The 23,382-nt window shown below is 34.8% G+C and overlaps 2 protein-coding genes across 7 annotated transcripts in view; one reads left to right on the forward strand and one right to left on the reverse strand.

Moving 5' to 3' along the window:
• The window catches only part of LOC142342905 (argininosuccinate synthase-like), a 251,670-nt gene that overhangs the window by 10,381 nt on the left and 217,907 nt on the right, over positions 1-23,382 (forward strand). The gene's annotated exons all lie outside the window — the stretch shown is intronic.
• LOC142342307 (MFS-type transporter SLC18B1-like) lies at positions 717-21,150 on the reverse strand. Of its 5 annotated transcripts, none has more exons than XM_075393599.1 (5): positions 20,937-21,150; positions 16,087-16,524; positions 12,014-12,221; positions 10,621-11,301; positions 717-1,622 (listed from the first exon to the last, which is right to left on the reverse strand). In XM_075393599.1, the coding sequence occupies exons 2-5, from the start codon at positions 16,424-16,426 to the stop codon at positions 1,022-1,024; spliced, it is 1,830 nt and encodes a 609-aa protein (XP_075249714.1). In that variant the 5' UTR covers positions 16,427-16,524; positions 20,937-21,150; the 3' UTR covers positions 717-1,021. The 5 variants fall into 5 exon arrangements, with proteins under 5 accessions (XP_075249714.1, XP_075249713.1, XP_075249712.1 ...); XM_075393598.1 differs by having other exon boundaries at positions 16,087-16,699; XM_075393597.1 differs by having other exon boundaries at positions 16,087-16,762; positions 21,071-21,149.

A 23,382-nucleotide genomic window follows, 5' to 3' on the forward strand; every position in this document is an offset into this window, starting at 1 on the left:
AACTCCAATTCTGGGTATGGGTCTCGTTGACAAATCTTTTTTATTTGGCAGAAACCAATCGATGAATATTACTGCTACTAACGCAAAAACCAAAAATCATAAACAGCTTTGAACTTGCAATGAATATCTCTGAGACATATTTTGATTTTTACGCGATTTCTTCTAAATCACAACTAATTTGATTTTTTTAATTATAATCTCTCTGACACTCTACTGCTTTCGCCCCGGTCTCAAGCCGTGTTATGTTTTTAGTTTACTGCCTTGAAATATTTTCGCACTCGACCGATCAATCTGCTGAACAGCTTTTGTTGAAGATGCAGACAATGTATACTTCTGCAAATCCATCACATATATCGTTTTTCTATAATATTTCTTAATAAATGTAAAAGTAGTATGCCCAGTAAAGGTAATATTACTCATGTGCTTTTTTCAGCCAAAAGCAATAATTTTTTAAATAAAAATACACCACTCCAATAATCAGATTTTTGGGTTTCTATGAGATTACCGGCAATCATCAATTTGTTTTTATTTTTTTATAAATTCAAAAAAAATCTATCGGTGGCTTTTTAATTTTTACGAGGTTTCACTAATCCTAAAGTGAATTCATAAAATTTGTTTGTGTTTACAACAATAAATCGATAGAAACAACTCTGTCTCCAGCACCGCTGGACCATGCATGGAACGCAATCAGAAAGAAACAATCTGTTATAAAAAGATGAGTCGCGGAAACTTTATTGAAAGGAGTGATAAAGAGAGCCATCAATGGTTTATAAGTTCTCAAAATGCACAATTAAAAACTTTTCAGAAACAACAAACAAAAATTGGTTATTTTTTAATTTAATTAGTTTCAATAATTAGCACATTTATTACAAAAATAGCAGACTAAGTCATGTACAGTATCAAAAACTACATTCTTTTCTGGGCTGAGAAATAGTAAGATTTTCAGCATGATTATGTGATAAGTTTAGTTTTGTCTCTCTAAGTTTGGCAAGAAAACAATAAGAATAATTTAAAAATGTTTTCACACAATACTCGAGGCACCTTCCTCAGAACCGCATTCTTGTTTCAAGTTGCAAGTTAGGGAGCTTTGTTCTGACTGGCCTAACTTATCTTCTTGTGGAGAATAATCTGTATGTTTTATAGATATTTGTGAACACGATTTCTTCGATTCTGAATCGTTCGTTGAGACTTCTTCATCATCGACATAATAAATTTTAGTCATAAGTTTCATTCTGCACAAAACGTACACAGATAAAATCACAAATAAAAAAGTTGTCACTGACAGAACCAAACAGCAAACATTAAAACCGTAAGCTTCAAAAATTGGGCCTCCTAAAAGTGTAGCACCCATTAACGCTCCTAGCGAAAACAAATTGTTTACCCAAGTAGCTACGAGTATCTTCGTCTGAACAAGATTCGTAAATCCATTATACTCGGCCATTTTTTCGAATACTAAGTATGAGGGGACGGCAGAACCAGCGGCGAATAGTCCCCCAAAGAAATAGCACGTTATGTTGAAGGGCAAATTTTGAAGGGCGGGGATCATAGTTGGTAGGTAGAGGGCACCAAAGGTCATTGAGAAGCCAAGAGCAGTAAGAAGGGTCACATGTATCGCGTAACCTCTAAAATCAAACAAGAATGACCGATAGAAAATATATATAAAAAATGCAACAAATTGGCATTTTGATTAATCACTTTGTTTTGATTTTGAATATATTTAAGAGTTGTATATGGAGTTGTTTCTCGTTTAAGCGGTACTTTTTAAATGAAGCTGAAGTCTTTCCTTGATAATTAAATAGTTTCATATTGTATGGAAACCTTGTACTGTTGACCTCCAATGGGAGGGTTTTAGAGACAAGGTTTGAATGAAAATCCTAGGCGCCAGCTCACTCTACTGGACCATCAGGAAGCAAACCAATCCTACGACGAAGTCTCAGTTGGAACGGAATTGCATTGCCATTCCAGGCCTCAGCGTCAACCCCTACGCTAGGAACAAGAAGAAGACTATCCAACATCTTCTTGAAAATACAACTGCCAAGTACGAAGACGTTGCAATTTGGCATGATACTGTGAACAACTCCCTGTCCAAGCATCATTCCAATTACAATCGGCCTTTGTCTCCTAAACAGCTAATCCGGCAACTGGAAAACTATCCCCAGATTAAGTGGGTGGTATTCTGTCCACGGGTTGGAGCACCAAACGTTTTCCAACAACTGTGCTCAAGTCAACTACCCACCTTCAGTGTTCTCCAGTATACTTTTCCTGACATTAAGAAGGTGTCGCCGAAAGTGGTTGAAAAGTATTACGAGCTACATCAACCAGCCTGTCAAGAACTGAAGACTTGGCAGCTATTCCAACAGAAACTACGGTCTCAGAAGGTTGTTGTTTCTGCGAAGCTTAGAAAAAGAGCGAATCGTAAAAGAAGACTGCAATTAGTGAAAAAACTAGTCAAACGATCTCTTCAATCTTGAAGGTATACGCACTTCTGGTGACCTCTGAATTATAAAAAGGTATAATTCGTGTTGGTTACGAGGTGTGGCTGCTTTTGAGTTGAATCGTTTTCTAGTCATCGTCATCTGCCTTAGTTATTGTCTTACATCTACCGTAATTAACGCTTAAGATTAACCCTTGTGTTGTCTGCGAATTGGGTTGCGAGTCGGATACAATACATTGCGAAATCTGTGATGTGAAGTGCGTTCATGTAGATTGCCTCGGGGTTGTTCCTCAACAAGCATCTACTGGCACTGTTTCGTGGAGATGCACTGCATGTAGCAACTTTTCCCTGCCATCACTGCTTTCGAGGTTAATGGTGAAGATGGACGTCGTAGATCATCTCGCCGCTGATATTGTTAACATAAAAGAGACGTTATCTCAGATAGCTCCGAAAGATCCTTACTTGAATGCGTTATCGAAAGGCTTGGACAAATCAGCGAATGTGTTCAAGCACGTCCCTCGTGACCGGATTGATAGCAATGCCTCAGATAAAAGTGAACGAAAAAAACGCAAGTTAAGAAACCAACAAGTTGATCCCGAAAAAAACACTGGTGAATGCTCACATTTAGCAAATGCAGATGTTGGAAATCAACATGAAAGTGCCGGAAGGGTGAAAAAGCATGTAAGACAAGTAGCGGTAGTGAATGGAACGTCATCCACAAGTAGTCAACTGGCTGGAGTGGAATTGAAACAGCGATACAATCCTAGACGACACTATTTTGTCAGCAGGGTTTCGAGTAACGTGGATCAGGATGCTTTAATGAAGTACTGTGAGACAAAAATGTTGAGAGTCCAATCGCTTGTCGGGAACTGCCAAGCCGAAGAGCAGACGTTAAGTCGTTTCACTTGATACTGCCTGAAGACAAATCGGAGTTGGCGGAACAAAGTGAAACCTGGCCGCAACATGTTATACTGCGTAGATATTTTATGAATGACGAAGCAAGAAGTTGGGTAAAAACTCTGAATGCTCCTTGCGTAGATATTTTATGAATGACGAAGCAAGAAGTTGGGTAAAAACTCTGAATGCTCCTAGTTCCGAATGACTATTCAAAAGTCCGCAAACTGGGGCAATGTTCAATGCTCGGTCAATTTGCAATAAGATGTCTGGCATTGTAACCTTTTTAACGATTCAACGACCGTTGTTTTTATCTGTATCCGAAACTTGGCTGAAAGAAGATACACTGTTCCACACAAATGCTGTTAATTGCATTGGCTATGAATTCACTGGCATTAATCGTCAAGATAAAGGCGGAGGAGTTGGTGTTTTTATCAAGCACTCAATTACATTCAACGTACTGGACTCAGCTGTTACGCCTGATATCGAGTACCACGTTGTGGAACTGATAGTCCGAAATATAAATCTCTGCGTTTGTACAATTTACCGACCTCCGAAAGGCAGCATACCTGTTTTCTTTACAAGTGTCGATAATTCTTTGTCTACATATGCTATGCAATACAAGAACACGCTCTTTTTGGGTGATTTTAATATCTGACAAAAGCACTCATCGTGGGTACAATTTGAAACACTTATGAATGAGTTAAATTTACAAAAACAGTTTTTGATGCCGACTCACGTCAATGGAAACACTTTAGACCTCGTATTTTCGAATTTTACAAAGAATTCAAAGTTTCGATTGGATCCAATACTCAAATCCGATCACTTTTGTGTGTTGTTTGACATTGACATCGATTCACCCCAATCAACTGAAGAGGCTAAAATCCAAGAGTTGGCGGTTTTCAAATGGCGATCAATAGATGAAGATGTTTTTCTCAACGAAGTGGATCGTGACTTAACGAAATCAGTCGAGGCCTACGATGTTCAACTGAAAGATCAGTCTGACGAGATTGTAGAAGACATTTTTTAATTAGTAGAAGATTCAATTTTAACTACACGTGAAAAAACTGTCAAGAAGATCCGTTTTGGGCCGCCAACAGGCAAACCTCGGTACTTCGACGCCGAATGTAATGAAGCAAAACGAAAAAAGAGATCCCTTGAAAGGTGGGTGAAACAGAATCCGAGCAGTTACAACGAGGTCTGCTACGAGTCTCACTTGCATTACTACCATGAGCTACTAACAAGGAAACGTAGTGAGTACTTCAAGAGCAACCTTGCGTCAATTAGTATTAAAACAAAGTTCCAAAAAACCTTGAACTCGCTACTAACGCACACACTGCCTGTTTTTCCTTGTCATAATGATCCGCGTGAACTAGCAAACGATTTTAATTTGTTTTACAAGGAAAAAGTGGATGCTATCAATGCAATAATTCCAGACCAGCCCCTCATCCTTCAACCATCTGATCGTACTGGTTGGTCCGAGTTTGATTTAGTTGATGCTAAGACTTTAGAAAATTGCATCAATTCACTTTCAACAGCTTCTGCCTTTCAAGATCCCATGCCTGCCAGCTTGTTCAAGAAACTATGCCTGAGAAAAATTGACAATTTCTTAAATTTAGTTAATTGCTGTCTCGTCAGTGGAGTTTTTCCAAATTGCCTGAAGGAAGGTGTTATAAAACCTCTGCATAAATCAGGCAAAGACAAACAATCTTTGGCTAGCTATCGTCCTGTAACTAATCTCAAATGGCTCGGTAAACTCGTTGAAAAAGTTGTCCAGAATCAACTGACAGGACATCTAGATACAACTAGTAAATGGTTGCCAATGCAGTCCGCGTATAGATCCAACCACTCGACTGAAACTGCTCTGATATGGTGCACAAATGCTGTTCTTAGTAAGGTGTCAAAGAAAACGTCTGTCTTAATGATAAGCCTGGATCTCAGTAGCGCTTTTGATACCGTGCAACACGATATTCTGATTAACATCCTGAAGAACTCATTTCATTTTAGTGGCACCGTAGCAAACTTTTTTGATAGTTACTTACGAAATAGGACGATGAAAGTCTTGATCTCCAATGCTCTCTCTGACAGCATCAAGCAAGAAACTGGAGTACCACAGGGTAGCATCTTGGGACCGATTTTGTTTTTATTATACCTTCGTCCTTTATTTGATAAGCTCGATGAGCTAAAATGCGTGTATCATTTTTATGCTGATGACTCCCAATTTTTCTTTGAAGTAAGGGATGGACAACTTGAACCTACTTATGAAGAAATTCTTTGGGAAATTGAACTGTGTTTTACTTCTTTGAAATTGAAGCTCAACAAAGACAAAACAGACATTATTGTATTCAAACATACCTTGAACAGAAGCTTTTCTTTACAGGTTACCCCTTTCGGAGATCCTCTCATTGAAAAGCAACGTATTAAAATACTTGGCTTTCTACTTGATACAAGTCTATCGCTAGAAGATCAGATAAGTTCTGTGAGAAAGAGTTGTTTTTACTACCTGAGGAAACTTTTTCTTGCCGACGATTCCTAGATAAAGAGCTGAAAATTTTGTTCGTTAGATGCTACGTGTTATCTCGATTAGATTATTGCAACGTACTCTATCTTGGTCTTCCGGAATCAAAATTGAAGAAACTACAGAACGTACAAAATGTTGCAGCTCGTTTTGTTTTCAACCAGCCGCGTTTTTCTCGAACAAGCGAGCTAATGAAGAAATTACACTGGCTTCCGATAAAGCAACGAATCCAATATAAAGCTGGCTGTTTGATGCACAAAGTCAAACATGGAAAAACCCCCGACATACCTTAAAGATCTTTTTCAATTGAACTCATCGTCTTCGAATCCATCGCGGCGGGAGCTTTTTCGGGTTCCAGCAGTCAAAACAAACTACGAGAAGCGTGCTTTTATGAATAGTGGATGCTACTACTGGAACAGCCTTCCTAGTTATGTTCGCAATGAGTCAAACTACAAATGTTTCAAGACGATGCTCAAAACTCTACTATTTTGTCTAGCCTACTAACTGAACGAACGCACTTTTGAGATTAGAAAAGGTGCTAAAACCATCATCATCATCATCATCATTGATACGACTCCACAGATAGGTAACAAGAAGTTTAAAGAGGTATATATATATATATATATATATTAAATATATATATATATATATATATATATATATATATATATAAGGAATATGGAATTGTTTCTTGTTATAAAAGTTGTTTTTAGACTTTGTGATGAACCTATAATCATTAATTGTTAGTTGCATAGTTAACTCATAACATGATCTCCTCATTGCTTCTCATAAAAGTGGATGATGATTTTCTGCTCGATCGTTCGAAATTGGTAGTCGCTAATAATAAAACGCGATTCTATAAAACCCATTCTAAATGCTACAGTCGTCGAGAAATAAACTTCTAATGTTATCGCATGGAACTTGAGGTCAAAGTGCAGATCTTTTTTAAATTGTTTTTGGTGGGCATTGATTAGTTACCACTCTTTTTCGCCAAAACAATCTTTCATTTTTGTCTTTAAGCTGGCAGGCAGTTCCATCTTCTAAAAACTGACCTTAACTTAAAAATTAATAGTTCTAAGGCTTTTTAAGGTTTATTTCGTTTCGTTTTTAAGGTAATGAGTTACTAATTGAATTGATTGCTCTAATTCCACAAGCAGTTTTCCAAAGCAGGTTTTTCACATCTTTTTCAGTTTTAAGGTTTTTCAATGTTTCAGTCAAAATTCTTGTCAAGCAAAGCTCACAACTTACTGCTGCATCCCCAGACTGAATTCGAATGCGTAATTTTTAAGAATTTGCTTTTTTCATGCAAGTTCATTCAAGGCGATGCTTCGCCTTGCAATTTTTTCTTCCAAAAACATGATGGTTCTTACAAGTCAACCAGACAACTTTAAGGTCTCAGTAATAAATTATTCGATTTACCACGCTCTGGAAAGTTAACCAACCAACTTACGAGGTTCTTAACAGTTAAACAATCCACCTAAACCATTTGTTATCATAAGAAAACCATTTTGCCTATACTTTAGCATAAAACAACGAAAACTCGCAAGAAATGACTCTTCACATATTTTGCGCATCCATAGAAGAAAAAAAAACAATCGAACTCCAAAAAATTTCGTCGCTAGAAAATCTTTAGCCATGAAATATAAATAATGACCTAGCACCTAATAACTGAATTGAAAAAGGACCTCTTGGGATGAAACAAAATGAAAAAAATACCCTTGTGTCAAATTACAAAAATTATTTACCGTTGTACTAGGTTACAAAAATGGAGTAAGTTTCTCAACCATTCGTTGTCAATGACGGTCTTTTATGAAAAAAGTTTCCTGTAATATGAGGATTGTTCTTGCAGTTTCAGACCATTCAAAATGCAAAGAAGTAGGCTTCTGTGGAATTTAAATTGGAGCTGACTTTTATCAAATTAATGGGATGAATTTGTCAACAAAGCTGTCAATTGTTTTTGATGTTGTCTAATTCCGAAAAAAAATCATCAAAATTCTATTGAAATAATTTTCCCGGTAGAACATGATTCTCCATTAAGTCGAAACCGTTTTATTGTTCCGACTCCTCTTGAGGGGGAAGGAACTATATACTCAAATGGGTTTTTTTTGTTCAGTCAATTTTGGCCGATCGATATATTGATCGTAGAAAGTTGAGACTGACATCATTAGAAAGCTTGTCCAGCGTAGAATATGGAATTGAAAAGATTTTTAAAGATAATTTTCGTTTCCTACAGGGAGTTATCGAGGTTTAAATTTTGAGAAAATAGAATGAATTCCGGTGCGATTTTATTCATAATTTCCGGAATTTTTGACTAAAACGTCGCCAATTTTGCTAAAATTTGTCAATTTTTTTAGAAAGAGTTGTTGATTTTTGTTTGTAAAGACAAAAAATTTTATTGTAGGCTATTTTTAATAATTTTTTTGTCAAAAATTCTGGCTAAGTTTTTCAAAATTAAGACTTTTACATCAAAAACAGCACGAACTAAGTTTTTTTTTAGTCCAGTTTGATCAAATTTACAGTAAGTACAGACCCAAACACCACTAATGCAATCTTTTTAGACTCAAAATGGGATTTTGTCCAATTCAAATACCGTTGAGGGTGCTCTGTAATTAAAACTTTGCCGTCTTATGCAAAATTTATTCGTTGATTATCAAAAATGCAGCATCTATTTTTGAGTTTTTAACTAACAAAATATCAATATCTAGAACATTCGAATAGTTAAGTGTTCCTAATGTACAAACAGCATTAGCAGGGCTAGTTTTTGACCCGTCTTGGACTTGTATAATCCAAAAATAATTTGGATTGTAATCAACCGGTCTTTTTTATTTAAAGAAATCAATCTTTTCTACATTAATTAAATAGCAAAATATTTCAAACCAAAGCTAACTAATGGAAGGTCCAATTGGATTCGTAAACAACTCCTAATTGTTTTTTAAATAAATAATGACTTATTGAACTTTGCCAATACATTTCTCTTACTTTGGTCAACCTGTAGTTTATTGGAGTCAAATTTAATCTTTATTGCAGTTTTACGCCTTAAGTTACGGTTTTCTGGCTTTTATATTACTAGATTTCACGTTTTTTAAAATTTTTTTTATGTATTTGCCCCTTTTTTCACGTTTTCTAGTTTTGTCACATTATCACGTTATTGACATTTCGTATATCACATTATGGCTCTAAAAAAACAATTGATACAATTAAAATCCTTGAAGATATAAATTATTGTTTTAACGGCTTCGACACTACTTTCTCAAAGAATTCATTTGAAACTTTCAAATTTTGTCTTCAACTATCCTTATCACTTTGTTTTTTTAGTCGTATGAAAAATCCAGTACAATGGCCCAAATTCATCGGTTTTTCATGGATGAATAGATTATCCGATATTCTGATATTAGTAGATAGCTGAAGGCTTTCATGACTCTGAAAACAATTGTTTTATAAATTTAAAAAAACTTTGCCGTTTTGCTCCTTTTATTGTCTGTTTGTTATCTAGTCTCATTTATTACACGCTAAATATGACATTATTGTTGTCGAAAAAAAAGTTTAACGAGGGATTGTTGTCACACGATCTAATGTTTTAAAAGAATTCGTTGACTTTACTGGCTTCGACACGGGAAAAGAGTAAATTAATTTTTGATTTTTGTCACGTTTGACAATCTTTTTGTAGATGTACGACATATTCTGGATAACTTCAATTTTCAAGAGCTTGTTTTGGAAGAACAAACGAATCTATTTAATTAATTCATTCTGTAATTAATATCGTTCATGTCTTTGGAAATACTTTTTTCGAAAAAAAATTAAAGTGTTACTTAATTTTGCATTTTTTTTCAACTTTATCTACTTGTTATCTAGCTTCATTATAGAAAAGTTACATAATACATTATCGGTGCTCGCAGAAAATGCAATTGAACATATTTTCTTGACAATAGTGTGGCTCTACGGTTTCGATTGAGTCTTCTGCCAAGTTTTAATTGATTTTTGTATGTTGTTTATTTGTTGCTCTTTTTATTACCGCATAAAAAATTGAATATCGGCAATTCTTAATTCCTTCTACAGAAGCAGTGGTAATCGTACACCTAAGGGATCTTTTAGTTGATTTCTAATGATTTTCATTATTTTGAAGTTAATTGTTTTAAAAAGATAAGCGAATTTTACAACTTTACGGTTTTTGTTCTTTATTGTCTAATTGTTACCAAGCCTTTTTATTGAGTAGTCTCATATCTTTTCTGGTAAATTAAAAATTATTTTGTTTAATATCAGTTTTATCTGACGCTATTTTGACTTTGTTTTTAAGTTTTGTTTTTTAAAACGGAGATGAAATTTTTGACGTAATTAATTTTTGTTGTTGTTTGATTTTGCAGTTCGTCTTGATTCGCTTTCTTAATATTTGCACATCTCATCAATCTAATGCACCACTTTTCACTACACCACTGAGTTATTTGCTTTGGAGGCTATCTTTTCGTTCATATACGAATTTTAAAAAAATAATTGAAATTTTGTGTTATTCTATGTTCCTCATTTGGTAGACAATCATGTTAAAATTGAGGATGAGCGGGGTCGGAACCTTATGTGCAATTGCACATTACCGAGTTGCCTTGTTGGTATATGAAGGTGTTTATTTATCTCATCGCCATGTGTGAAGAAACATAAGTTTGATCAACATGGCAGTAAAAACGGAAATTTTCTTTACGGGAAAATATTTTCAGAGTAAAAACCAGCCGAGGGTTTAACAGAATTAGCAGTCAGGATTTGCATCATAAGAAATTGAACTCACTTATCGATTGCAAATCCAAACACTGGAATCATTCCCACATTGGAGAGAGTGTAAGCCAGGAAGACAAGTCCAATCTCCATTGCACTCAATTGAAACTCATTCTGCAGAAATATTGGCAAGCAAACGTCGAAAAAGACATTTTGGGCAGCTATTATAACCCCCAACATGCTAACAATTAGCACATTAGGGTAGGATAGAAACTTGAAGTAAGCCCATTTATCAAAATTGGAAGAGCTATCACACGCCGACTCTAATTCGTACAAAGAAGTGTATTTAGTATTAGTCAAATTTGATTTCGACACAGCTCTTGAATTTTTTCCAGCGGACGAATTTCTCGTTTTATAACTGGACGGGCTTTCTTTTCTGCTAACTGAGTGTTCTTCTAAAGATTCATCGCTTTTCTCTTTTTCGTCTTCAACGTTGAACTTTTCGCGACTGGTTTTGTGGTTTGATTCGAACTCCGGCATTTGTTCGGAACTGTTCAACGTTGTAGAATAATCTAGAACTTTTTGCGATTTATTTTCTTCGTGGCTTAAGGGTGGGTTAGGGTTGTTTGGAATTAAAATGATTGAAGCGGTAAGGCATAGGAACATCATCAGCCCAATTATCAAAGGTGGAGCATACATGCCGAGGAATGTGTAAAGGAAGCTTCCAAAAGGAGGCCCAACAACCCAGCCAAAGCTGAAACATAACATCATGTTTTTTAAAATTTTTCTCAGAACTTTTGGATGTTTTTTGATCAATGGAAATTGAAATTAAAAACACACTGATGCGATTCTTACACAAAATCTTGTAGAAAAGATTTGATATTCTTTTATTGATAATTATCAATAATAAATATCAAATCTTTCTTATAAGATTTCTTGTAAAAATAGAAGCGTGAGGTTACATTTCAGTTTTCATTGATCAAAAAATATCCAAACTCTATGAGAAAAATTTTAGTAGAATTGCGTTAGTGAGAGTAGGTAGTACAATAGTATCTAAAGGTAAACGATTTTAACTTTTTTGTTTAGTAAAGAATCTACGCAATGCTTTTTCTTAATTGCTGTTTGAACAAATGCGTTATCTGTCGGCCACAAAAACTTTGAAAGTTTTGATATACAGCGGTATTTGGGACCATTGCAATGAAATTATTCTAAATTGACGCTGAAAAGGCTTGAAGTTATTCTCGAAACCTGCTAAGTAAATTATTGTTGTATTTTGGAAAGAAATCAAGTATTGCAATCAACAGAATCTGCTCTTTTTGGGGGAAATACGTAAACAGAAATGTAAATAATTCACGATTATTTCCATATGATATTTTTGAATATTTAAGTATATTTCATGTTCGAAAATATCAAATTTCTTATTTATCATCAGGAATTAATTAACTTATATTCCTAGAAATGAATACCTCATTAGGGCCTCAGCTAGTGATGTAATTTTTCCAGCGTTCTTTAGAGAGAGCTTAGTGATTATGGGTATGCCAGTGGCGAGAGACATGGCGACTCCTATTCCTATGATGTTGTAGAGAATCACGGACAGCCACAGGAAGGCACTGGCCGAATGGACCCATTGCAGCACGGATGTGATTGAGAAGGCGGTGGCCACTATTAAGACTCCTAGAGTGATCAAAAGTTGCTACATCTCGAAACCCTATAAACTCTAAGCATCGTTCTGGGTAGATTTTCTTTGAAAGTCGTTCTTTGAAATAATTTAACTACAAATAGTAAGCATATTATCCTGAAATTTTATCGTGTAAGATTGCGTGAAACATTATTGTGTAAGATTTTATAAGCATTTCGTTCTCGCCTTTTTATTATATAAGAGTACTATAATTTTATTGTATAAGATGTTCTAAGACACTTTTTTATAACCCAGGTTGAGGTGCCAAACCGAAAGTCGATATGTCCAGACCGAAATGAACGCACAAGAGGGGTGTCGTGCGTGCAAAATTCGTCTAGAAACGCGAATGAACGCACTATAGCCTGGACATATGCAACTTTGAACGTAAGTGTTGAAGCTGAGCTCGCATATCATGAGCTGAGAGGGGAAAACTGTTCAGTCCTAGTATAATAGTCATAGTTTTAGCTTAGCTCCAGTTACAGATACAGAAATTGTTAGTATGTTTTGTCTTGAAAATTGTTCTTGAGCAGCAATTTATTTGATACTGTGTCCCGTATTCACGAATTACTTGAGTGCCGGGAACCGTTACAAGCCCCAGCTTCTGGTATCTCAACTCCAGAGTGTTTTTTGAGCTAACAGGAAAAAAATGACAATACTTTGTAACTATTATCCGCGTCGTAAGTAGTAGTTCCCGGGCTTCCATATTTTTCCACCATTGAAATATATAATAATTAACATATTGTCAATTAGACGGAAACAAAAGGAAGACTAAAGGGAGATTTGTCTAATGAATTCCACTTTCAAAAGAAATTGTGGATTAGGGATTCAATTAGCAGTTTTGCAATTAACCATAGTAGTGTTCACAAGAACAAATAGGTCTTTCAGTTTAGTCTCAATTAAAATACTAATAAAGTTCTAATAAATTCTCAGGCTTAAATCATTGGCCCCGTAATGACATAATTAATGGCTTCGATTTCTGTTCCGACCCCTCTTGAGGGTGGGGGGGGGGAACTATATAATCAAATCCGTTTTTTTGTATAGTCAATTTTGACCGATCGATATATTAATTGTAGAGAGTTGTGAGTGGTACAATTAAGAATCCGTCCAGCGTAGAATATGGAAATAAAAATATATTTTTGATTTTCGTTTTCTAGATCGAATTATTGTGGTTTAAAATTTTGTTAAGATCAGACCGATTTGCTTTATTTTTTATTCACATTTTCCGGCGTTTTCGCCCAAAAGTTCGCCATTTTGCTAAAATAAGTGAAAATTTTTTAAAGTAGTACTGTTGGTGTTATTGTTAAAGTCAGAAAAGTTTTGCTGACTATTTCGATTTGATCTTTTGGCTAAAATTGAGATTTTTCCGTCAAAAATTAGATACTTTAGTCCACTCTGAAAAAAATTGCCGGAAGTACACGCCCAAAAACAAATAACACAATCTTTGTAAACTGCAAAGAAAGTTAGTCCTATCTCCACTTCTATTGAGAGCAGTCTGGAAATCAAATTTTGCCGTTTTTTGCTAACTTTACTATATGACTATCAAAAGTGCAGCATTCATTTTTGATTTTTAACTAATAATTTAGCTAAATCTTTAACATTCGAAACAATTGAGTGTTCTAAATCAACAAAAAGCAAAAGCGAGCCAGGGTTTTGGTCCAATCTTGGAAAGTTAAATTCCATAAATAAGTCCGATTGTGTTCACTCGGACTTTTTAAAAAAAAAAATTCGATCTTCTTTATGTTAATTTAAGACCCGCACAAGTCAAAATGAAAGCTCACCAATAACAGCTCCAATTGAAAAATTATAATCGTTTTATTACTCGATACACTCTGGTCGTTTTGACTTTTAAAAATGTTTGATTTTTGAAACAAACAATGGCTTTGCCACTATTTTTTTGTTAAGTTGGACAATTTGTAGCTCAATGTCAGCAATGAAAAGAACTCTTTCTTCCTCCTCTTTCCACTGAATTAAAATGTAATCCGTTTTGCGGTTTTACGGGTTAAATTATGGTTTTTTGGCCTGGATACTACTAGATTTAACTTTTTTTAATTTTTAGGCATTGGCCCTTTTTTCACGTTTTTTCCTCGTTTTCTCTTATTATCACATTATTGACAGTTCACATATTACTCTATTGGCGTTAAAAATAGTGCGCAATTGAAACTATAAAAGTCTTTAAAGTAATAGATGATGGGTTTAACTGCTTTGACGCCCCTTTTTCGAAGAATTTAATTGATTTTTATTATGTCCATTTAGTCGGCTGAAATTTCCTGCATAAAGACGGCTCTCATTGACATTTTATGGAGGAATAAATTAGCCTATATTCTGGTTTCAGTAGATAGCTGATGGCCTTCATGACTTTGAAGAAAATTGTTTTCAAGCATAAAAAAACACTTTTAAAATACGCATTTTCCTCTTTTTGTGTGTTTGTTGTCTAGTCTCGTTACTTACAGGCCACCTACGACATTATCGTTAAAAAAGAAGGTGCAAGTATACAAAATTTAATGTTTTCAAAGGATTTGCTAGAATTTCCTGGCTTTGATGCGTGTTTTTCGGGGAAAAAAAATAAATTTACTTGTGACTTTTGTCTTATATTGAAGTCATTTTTGTTGACTTAAGACATTATTTGAATAATTAAGATGCGCTTCTTTTGAACAATTAAACAATCCTATTTAATTGTTCCATTTTGCAGCAAATGGCTTTCATAACTTTGAAAATGTTTGTTTTTGAAAAACAAAAAGTTTTTCTTAGTTCCACCTCTTTTTATTTTTTCATTGCCTCAATAATGAGAAGTCACAGACCAAATTCTTCGCGCTCAAGAATGGCTCAATTGAAGATATTTTGATGGGCAAAAAATGGCTTCACAACTTTGACAGCCTTTTCTCGCATGTTTTGTTTGAATTTTTGTTTGTTGTCTCCACTTGTTTTTCTTTTTGTAACCGCATAAAAATTGAATAATGACAGGTCTTAATACCCTCCTATAGATATAAATGCGATCATAAATATGTTGGATATTTTCAAAAAAAGTTTTTTAAAAATTTAAGCCGATTAATAAATTCGCTGTTTTTTTTCCTTTGGACTTGTTACAGAGCTTTATTATGGAGTTGTCAAATAACTTTTCTAGTTAAATACAAGTGTTTTTGTTTGGTTTTATTTTTATCTGACGCTATTTTGATCTTGTTAAAGTATTTTTTTTTAAAAAATGGATTTTAGGTTTTGGATGTAATTAATGTTTGTTGCTATTGTTGTTTGATTTTGTTGTTCGTCTTGACTTGCTTTTTTTTAACAAATGGCTGATCTCATCAATCTAATGCGGCCTTTCTTGCTCCACTAAGTTATTTGCGTCGGTGGGCATCTTTTTGTTTATACACATTTTTTTTTGAAAAATACTTCACTTTGGGGGTGTTTTATCTGTTCCTCATTTTGTAGATATTTATGCCAAAAATGCGGATGAGCGGGATCGGAGCTTTATGTGCAAACGCACATTACCGAGCATCCTCGCTGATTTTATTACGAAAAATATTCGAAAACAAGATTATGGAATTTTGATCAATAATATTTAAAAAACGACGCAAGGTCCTATGATAACGTATCAGATCTTACTTGGAAAGGTGAGTTTTCATTGCCAGAGATCTTAGTAGTTTGAATTTTGTCATAGCAGATCTGACGATTTATGTCTATCGTGCAGGAACTGATAGCATGTCCCACAAGTATTACCCACCTCCCCCAACGATATCAACTATATCATATTGGTGATTTTTTTCCACGGTGATTTTTTTCCTACATAATTCTAGGCGAGGGAATTTATCTTTTTCTGAAATAAATTCATAGAATTTTTCCGATATTACTATTTTTATATCTAACCTATTAAATAAAATTGTCTCTCAGTTCGTGGATTGATGACAAACATGACAGCAAAAGAGAAGCAGAAATTTGAGAACTCCACAAACGAGAACGGAAGCCCAATTTTGAAAGTGTTCAGACCTCGTTCACTCGCTTCGGGTGAAAAGTAGGGACTAATAACGGTCTCTTCCAGTCCGTAGAGAAAGTAGAACATTAAACCACAAGTAATTCCGAGAATCTGCCTGGTTCTGCTAATCGACACGCTTGATGTACTTTCGGCCAATTCGGAATTCGGTAACTTGGCGACCTCTTTAGTCGCCAAGCTCATATTGCTTGCTTTTAAATATCCGGGTGTCGCCATTTTCAAGAATTCCGACAGGAAGTAAAGGATTGTATAATAGTTATAAATTAAGAAATAAACTTACCAAATTTGTTAAACGTGAAAAAATTCGTAAATACCTATAGAGTGTAAGTGCAAGGAATCAAATGCGCTGTATTATCAAAGGACTGTCAAAGATAATAGAAAATGCACAACGTAAATTTGTCCATATATCATTTATGAAGCAACGAAAATGGGAAACGCAACGTACAATTTAAAGCCGCAGGACTTACAATTTTTTGTAGCTAAAAGAGGCTAAAAAAATTGCCGCTGTTGTAATTCCCCCACTCAACTCAAAGCAGAAAATATAACCCAACACTTGATTAAAAACAAAATGTGTGCATTTTGTGCAGATTTGACGGTCAAATTTTGAAGAATTTTATTTAGTTCGTTGAGCGAATGAATTAGCGATAGCTTTACAGATGCGCAAACCAACAGCAGCGCCTTTTTTTTATCAGACTGTAACAGCAAAAATAAGTGAAACTAACAGCGCACGTTTTTTCACCTACAGAAAAAGGTATAAAAAGAACACAATTTAGTAGCTACAAAAAATAAAGAAAAACAACTCTAGTATTCAGATCTAGCAGCCTACAATAATCAAACGCTAAAGATGTTTTGTGTGATTTATGTTCGTATAAAGCTTCGTTTTTCTACGTTGGTATGCACTAGCTATCAAATTTAACACATCAAAATATATTTAAGCGCAGAATTGATACTATTCTATAATAACTGAAGTCATTTAAAGTGAAAAAGCTAGACGCTGGTTCTGTTAACCTTTAACGTGTAATTTGCCGTCGGATACAAAAATATCACTAATAAAATTGTTTCATCGTTACAATTATAATAAACTTTTAAATATAGCTTATAAATTATTTGTCCTCTAAAAGCAAACCAGTTTTTTTATTCAACACGTCGCGATATGTACGTTTGAACACAAATGTTTTTAGAATGTTTTTCGCATTTGGTTGGATCATATTATTTTTCAGGAATATTAATAGCTATGCTTCCTTCATTTACTGCTCACCAAAACCAATTTGAAAGTATTATTTGAAGAAAGGTGTTTAATTTGAAAGAAAGGTGTTTAATTTGAAAGTATTAGTTCTGACTATAAAATCAAAAACATGGTATGCCTAAGGCAACGGTGTTGGGATAACTGATTTTTCACTTGTGCGTAAATGATTAAACGATAACATCAATGGAACAGAAAACGTTGTCCAACTTGCCGATAATTCCAGCATAGTCAATGGCACGAACGAAAACAATAGTTTATAATAAACGAAACAGAAACATTTCTTTCCCGCAAAAACCTGTTTATTTTTCTTTCTTTTTCCCCAAAAATATTTATTTCAAACCTGCAACATTGGAATTATAATTGATATAAGTGTTGTTTTTGACGCTCAACTGAAGAGACTTGTGAACACAAGTTTTAGAAAGCGCTCAGTTTACTTCAATATCCTTCTAATTTCAGTTTTGCTGGAATATTTGTTTTTTTTTTCGAAATTTTTCCGAATTTTATCTGATATAAAATTTTTTATCAGCAGATCAAATGGGGGCATCAAAGTTTGTTTCCTACGTGAAAGTGAAGAAGCTGGAAATCTTTCGACACTGAAATAAACTCAACCAGCTCTTATCCCTCCTTATAGCCAAAATAAATCACCCAACCTGGAGGTTGGTGGCAGAGCAAATCAGCGCTGAATCAGTCTGGAGATATTTGTTTTTTTTAAGGATGGCCAGTACTCTGATCATGTCACTATTTACACGGGTCAGTCTTGATTTTTGAGTAAAATTTCCCGCATGAAAAAAAATATATTCAGCTTAACTCGACAACATAGTTTGCTTTATATGCGATTCGAACTTCCGCGTGGGTACTTATAACTTTTAATTTGCGTAGCAAGTCGTAACCACTGAGCTTAATGTGCTTTGTGCTAATTGCTTGAAAACTAGCTTACGTAAAAATAGTGTGTATACTACTGTAGTAGTTATCAATTTTTAGCTGCCGAGACTATACAAGATAAACTTAGCCTGGGCGAATTCATTAACCACACTACAATCATAATGAAGAAAAACTGCACGTACAGAAACTTAAAAAATTCTGGAGATGCAATGTTTCAGAACTGAGTTTCATTTCTACTATTGAAATATCCTGGTTCAGCGCTTAAATGCTCTGAGACTCAAGTCCAGGTAAGTTTCAATATGATAAATTTTACCGAAACATGGACATAAAATTATTGCGTATATAACTTTTTTACAAGTTAAAACGCTTTTTCAGCTCTGGTTTCTGTGCTGTCTCTTTGTTTGTCTTGTTTGTTCAGTTTGCTGGATCTTGCTTTTGGATGCCTACGCAAACCCTATGAAGTTTTTGCTAGCATCTATTTGTTTTCAGGTCATTTGCCAGAATTTAAATCGTGTTATTGTTTGGATCATTGTTAGAATGACATTGTTAGAATCTCATCAACTGAAGTTGTTCTACAATATTTGAAACAGATTTTGGGTATTTATTTCGAAAAATTGTTCTAAAATTTTCTAATGTCTGAAAGTTTGTGTCTTCTTCATCAATTCTACGTTGTTGTAAAAAAACTATCCTAATAAAAAACATGAGTTGCTCATTGGAATGCAAAAAAAAATTGTTAAAAAAATTTCATTGCGTCTTTCTTACACCTTTTTTGCGGTTAATGAGGTGAATGGCGGTGAATTATTGTTTTTCACCGCATTCAAAGGAATTTTTACGAAGGACGAACTACCGAACTGGGGTTCTAACCCCTCAACTACTGCATGTCTACAATTTCTTTTTCCACTGCGCCATTCGTCTTATAATTCTATGATATTTATTGTGAATTTAAAGAAGATTCAATAGACTTTGGAGAACAAATGCGATGACTTTTTGGTAGGAAATGCAATGAATTTTATGGTGAATTTTTGTAAGAAATACGGTGAAATTCGTTGAACTGTTTGTTCACCGCTTTCACCTCATTTCTTACATTAATTTGCCACAAAACGAATTCGGTGAATTTTTGTACGAAATGCAGTGAAAAGCGTTGAACATTTTTTTTCACCGCATTCACCGTAATCGACGCACTTTCTATAAGAATTCACCGCATTTACCGCATTTTGTGCAAACGTTCACCGCCAAATTCACCGCTTTTCTTGCAAAAGTTCACCGCATTCGCTTTTGTGGCCAATTAATGTAAGAAATGAGGCAAATGAGGTGAAAAAATAGGTCTCCGCATTTCACCCTAATTCTTACAAAAATTCACCGCGAAATTCATCGCATTTCTCATAAAAAATCAACGCATTTTTTTCCAAAGTTTACTGAATCTTCTTTAAATTTAGAAGAAATTTCATAGAAGTATGTGACAGATGGCTGAGTGAAATAACTTGTAGACATGCAGTTGCTGAGGGGATCGAAACCTATTCGGAAGTCCGTACTTTGTAAGAACTCTGTTGAATGCAGTGAAAATAAATAATTAACCGTCATTCACCGCATGCACCGCCAAAAGAGAAATACGCGGTGAAAATGTTTTTATTTTTTACCAATTTTCATTGCATTTCTTACGAAAATTCACCGCGAAATCTTGATCCGGGATGCAACACTACTACGACCAAAATTGGCTGAAAGTTATAAAGCAGCAAGAAAAGCACCTGTTGAGAAATGTCAACGACTCAGCGATTTGAATATTTCTTAATGAGATAGAGAACGTTTTCCAAGATGATTTGGAGTCAAAATTGATTCTGTAGGGGCTAAGAACAATTTTAACTTAAAATATCTTTAATTATGCATGCATGGAGTTTGAGATGGCCTTGGAGTTGCTGAAACAATCGTTGATCTCGCGTACTTAATAAAAACTGCTTGATGTCAGTAAAACTTTTTTGCTTTTAAGTTACCAAACACTATTATGTTCTTGTAAAAAGCCCATCAATGTGACCCATATTAAAATAATAAGTAACACTTTGTGAGGTTCTATTCTCTAAAAGGGGGCTTAAGCTAAACTGAAAGCTAGACTAAAATGAACAAATATTTAATAAAGTAGCGTTAAAGCGATTGAATTTTATTAAATTGTGAGTCGTAAAATTAAGTAAGGATAAAGAAATAGTAGAAAAAAACGATTAAGAAAGGATTGTCCTCAAAAATTCAGTCATCTAGACAACGTATAGAGTCTTTAACTGTGAAGTATAGTAAAAATTACAATTTGAAGTGATCTTCAAAGATAAGCCGGCTCTAATGTACCATCAAGTTGAATTGTGCATGAAATTTGAGTTCATGAGCTAAATACCAAGTTTTGCTGAAAAATACCTCTTGCTGAAGTTTTTCTGTTTTGCAAGCATTGAAAAAAAGTCATCTGAAGACACAGACAAAAGTTTTTAATATTTTTTTGTCGCTTTGACTACTTTACCAATTTTCAAAAACTAAAAGTCAAAGGCTCGGCCACAAAATTGGTTTCACAAATATTAAGGCCTTCAAAACGGGGAAAAGAAACGAAGTAAAGGGAATTACTCGGAAACCAGCTTGAGACCCTCTGACAGAAACCGAGAAAAGCAACAAAAAGATGTCAAATTGCTGCAATACATGCTTAAAGTTGGGAAAAGATTTCAATTTAAGTCAACCACTGCACAATTATTGAAAATAACCAAGTCATAATAATGAAAACTTTGTTGCTAAACATAAAAGAATGGGACGCGGGGATGATAAATGTTGAACCCAGGTGTGTTATCTATCAAGTAATGATTTATAAGTCAGACTTTATGATGAATATTAATGGGCCTGGTTACTGTTTGATCTTTAATCTCTTTAGTCTATGTTTGGGTGGTAAGACAAAATTATCAATGACCCGAAGGTTGACTAACTAAATCAATTGGGACCATCACGGGCGAAGAAACGAAGTCTAAACCTGAGTTACCTTCACTGATCTGATTATGTATCGGTTTAGATTGACAGAATTGGGTTCTGAAACTTTCATTATATGCATGCAAACTGGGCAGATGAGAGGGAGGTTTTGATAATTCTATGACAGGTTGTAGGTTGACAATTTGTTCAAATTAAATGTCGACTTCGCGTACTAACTTATCTTGAAGTAATCTGCATGTCAGAGTTTCAGTTCATCTGTCCAGTTCCTCGATAGCTATTTAGGATCTATTCTGTTTTGCCCCCCCCCCCCCTCCCCAGCTTAGTGAGCATAAATTTTTTATGACCCCCAGGCGCACGTGCTATTTTCTTACATAGTAACGTGCTATATAACAACAATAGAATTTGTAACTGGGGGTCATAAAAAACACTCGGTGGGGGTGGGGGGAACAGAACAGATCCTCTATTTACATGCTGGGACCATTCATATAAACCTGGCCACCAAAATTGGTTAGGGGGACATTGTCTATAATTATACGGCCATGCGTCCTAGTAAGAGGCAAAGGCGAGCAAAAGTCTTCATTTATACCAAAGCAGATTTACAGATTTATACCAAAGCAGTTACATTGTGTGCAAGCTATAACTTGGTGATGCATGGAAAATTCTTTATTCAACTTGTTGACGTTCGCATAAATATACTACTCTTAAATTAGGACAGGAAACAAACGCCTTCATTACTGCCAGTCTTAATTTTGGTGCTCGTCTATTGGTCATCTCGGAAACTAAGAGTCAATATGATGACCCACCTCATCAGCCTTTTCGGAAAATGAAGCGGTCCAAACAGTTTTCTTGAATTTTTGTGTAAAAGTTTCAGTTTCTCGGATCTCTACTGATCTGATCTAATCATTTTATTTAAGCAGCGCTTAATCAGAGGATACTTTCACACCCTTTTTCTTATTTAAAGGAACCAATAAAATGCAATATGTCGTTTATCTCCCTTGTGATAGACACCTTTCTATTTTAATTATCCAAACAAAAATCTCAATTTGCTCCCAATACGCACCTTGATTAATGAAGTCCAATCGCCGCGTGCATTTGAAGTCGAACCTCTTGAAAAATATTTAAGTTTTTTCTTTTTTTTGTCTTCTCAACCGCCTGGTTCTCAATTCTCTCTAAAACTCATTTATTCAACAATAAAATATTTGTTAGCTGATGATCTCGTTAGTGCCAATCCTGTTTCCACAACAATATTTGAATCACTGCCCCTATTAATGTTTTATGTTTATCTACAAACCTGCTGCAAATGAAGCCAAGCTTTCTCAATAAACCTTTTTTGCCATCTTTACACTTCACTGATGTCTTTAATATCAGAGGTCTCTAGTCTTGGCTTTCTTGGTTTCTCAAAACTATACATGTTCCTCTGTTTTTCAATATAATATTAAGATCAATTGTTCAGTGTCACTAATACACAGGTTTATCTGGCAACCTGATAAATCAGAGGTGTCTTTGTGCTCAACTCCAGTTTTTACTTCACGAATAGCACAATTTGAAAGCCATTTCAAATATGATTTTTAATGCAAAGCTACCTATTTTTCAACATGACTCCCAAAAGCTAAAAGTAAGAAATAAGAAAGCGAATTGGTAAATTTAGAGCTAATTCCACTCATTGAGATCAGAATTTGACAAGACGTCCACGCAATTTACAAAGCTGATAACGTATATTTGCCATCCATATTCATACAACACTGAAATGAATCTTTAGCAGCTGCGTAACTCTGCCTGCCACTCTAACCCTGTCAAGAGGTTATGTGCGTAAAAATTCGACAACCCGAAGGAGGCAACGAGGCAGAGAGAAAGAGAGAAGAAGGGAGAGAGAGATAGAGAGAGAGAGAGAGAAAGAAAGAGAGAGAGAGAGAGAGAGAGAGAGAGAGAGAGAGAGAGAGAGAGAGGAGAGAGAAAGATATATATATATATATATATATATATATATATATATATATATATATATATATATAAGAGAGAGAGAGAGAGAGAGAGTTTATCCGTAAGAGACATAGTTGTGAAAGCCGAAACCGTTGATTAAGTTTTACTCTCGACA

Source organism: Convolutriloba macropyga, chromosome 7 (assembly GCF_964194025.1).
Source record: "Convolutriloba macropyga chromosome 7, txConMacr16.3, whole genome shotgun sequence".
Classification (NCBI taxonomy): Eukaryota; Metazoa; Xenacoelomorpha; order Acoela; family Convolutidae; genus Convolutriloba; species Convolutriloba macropyga.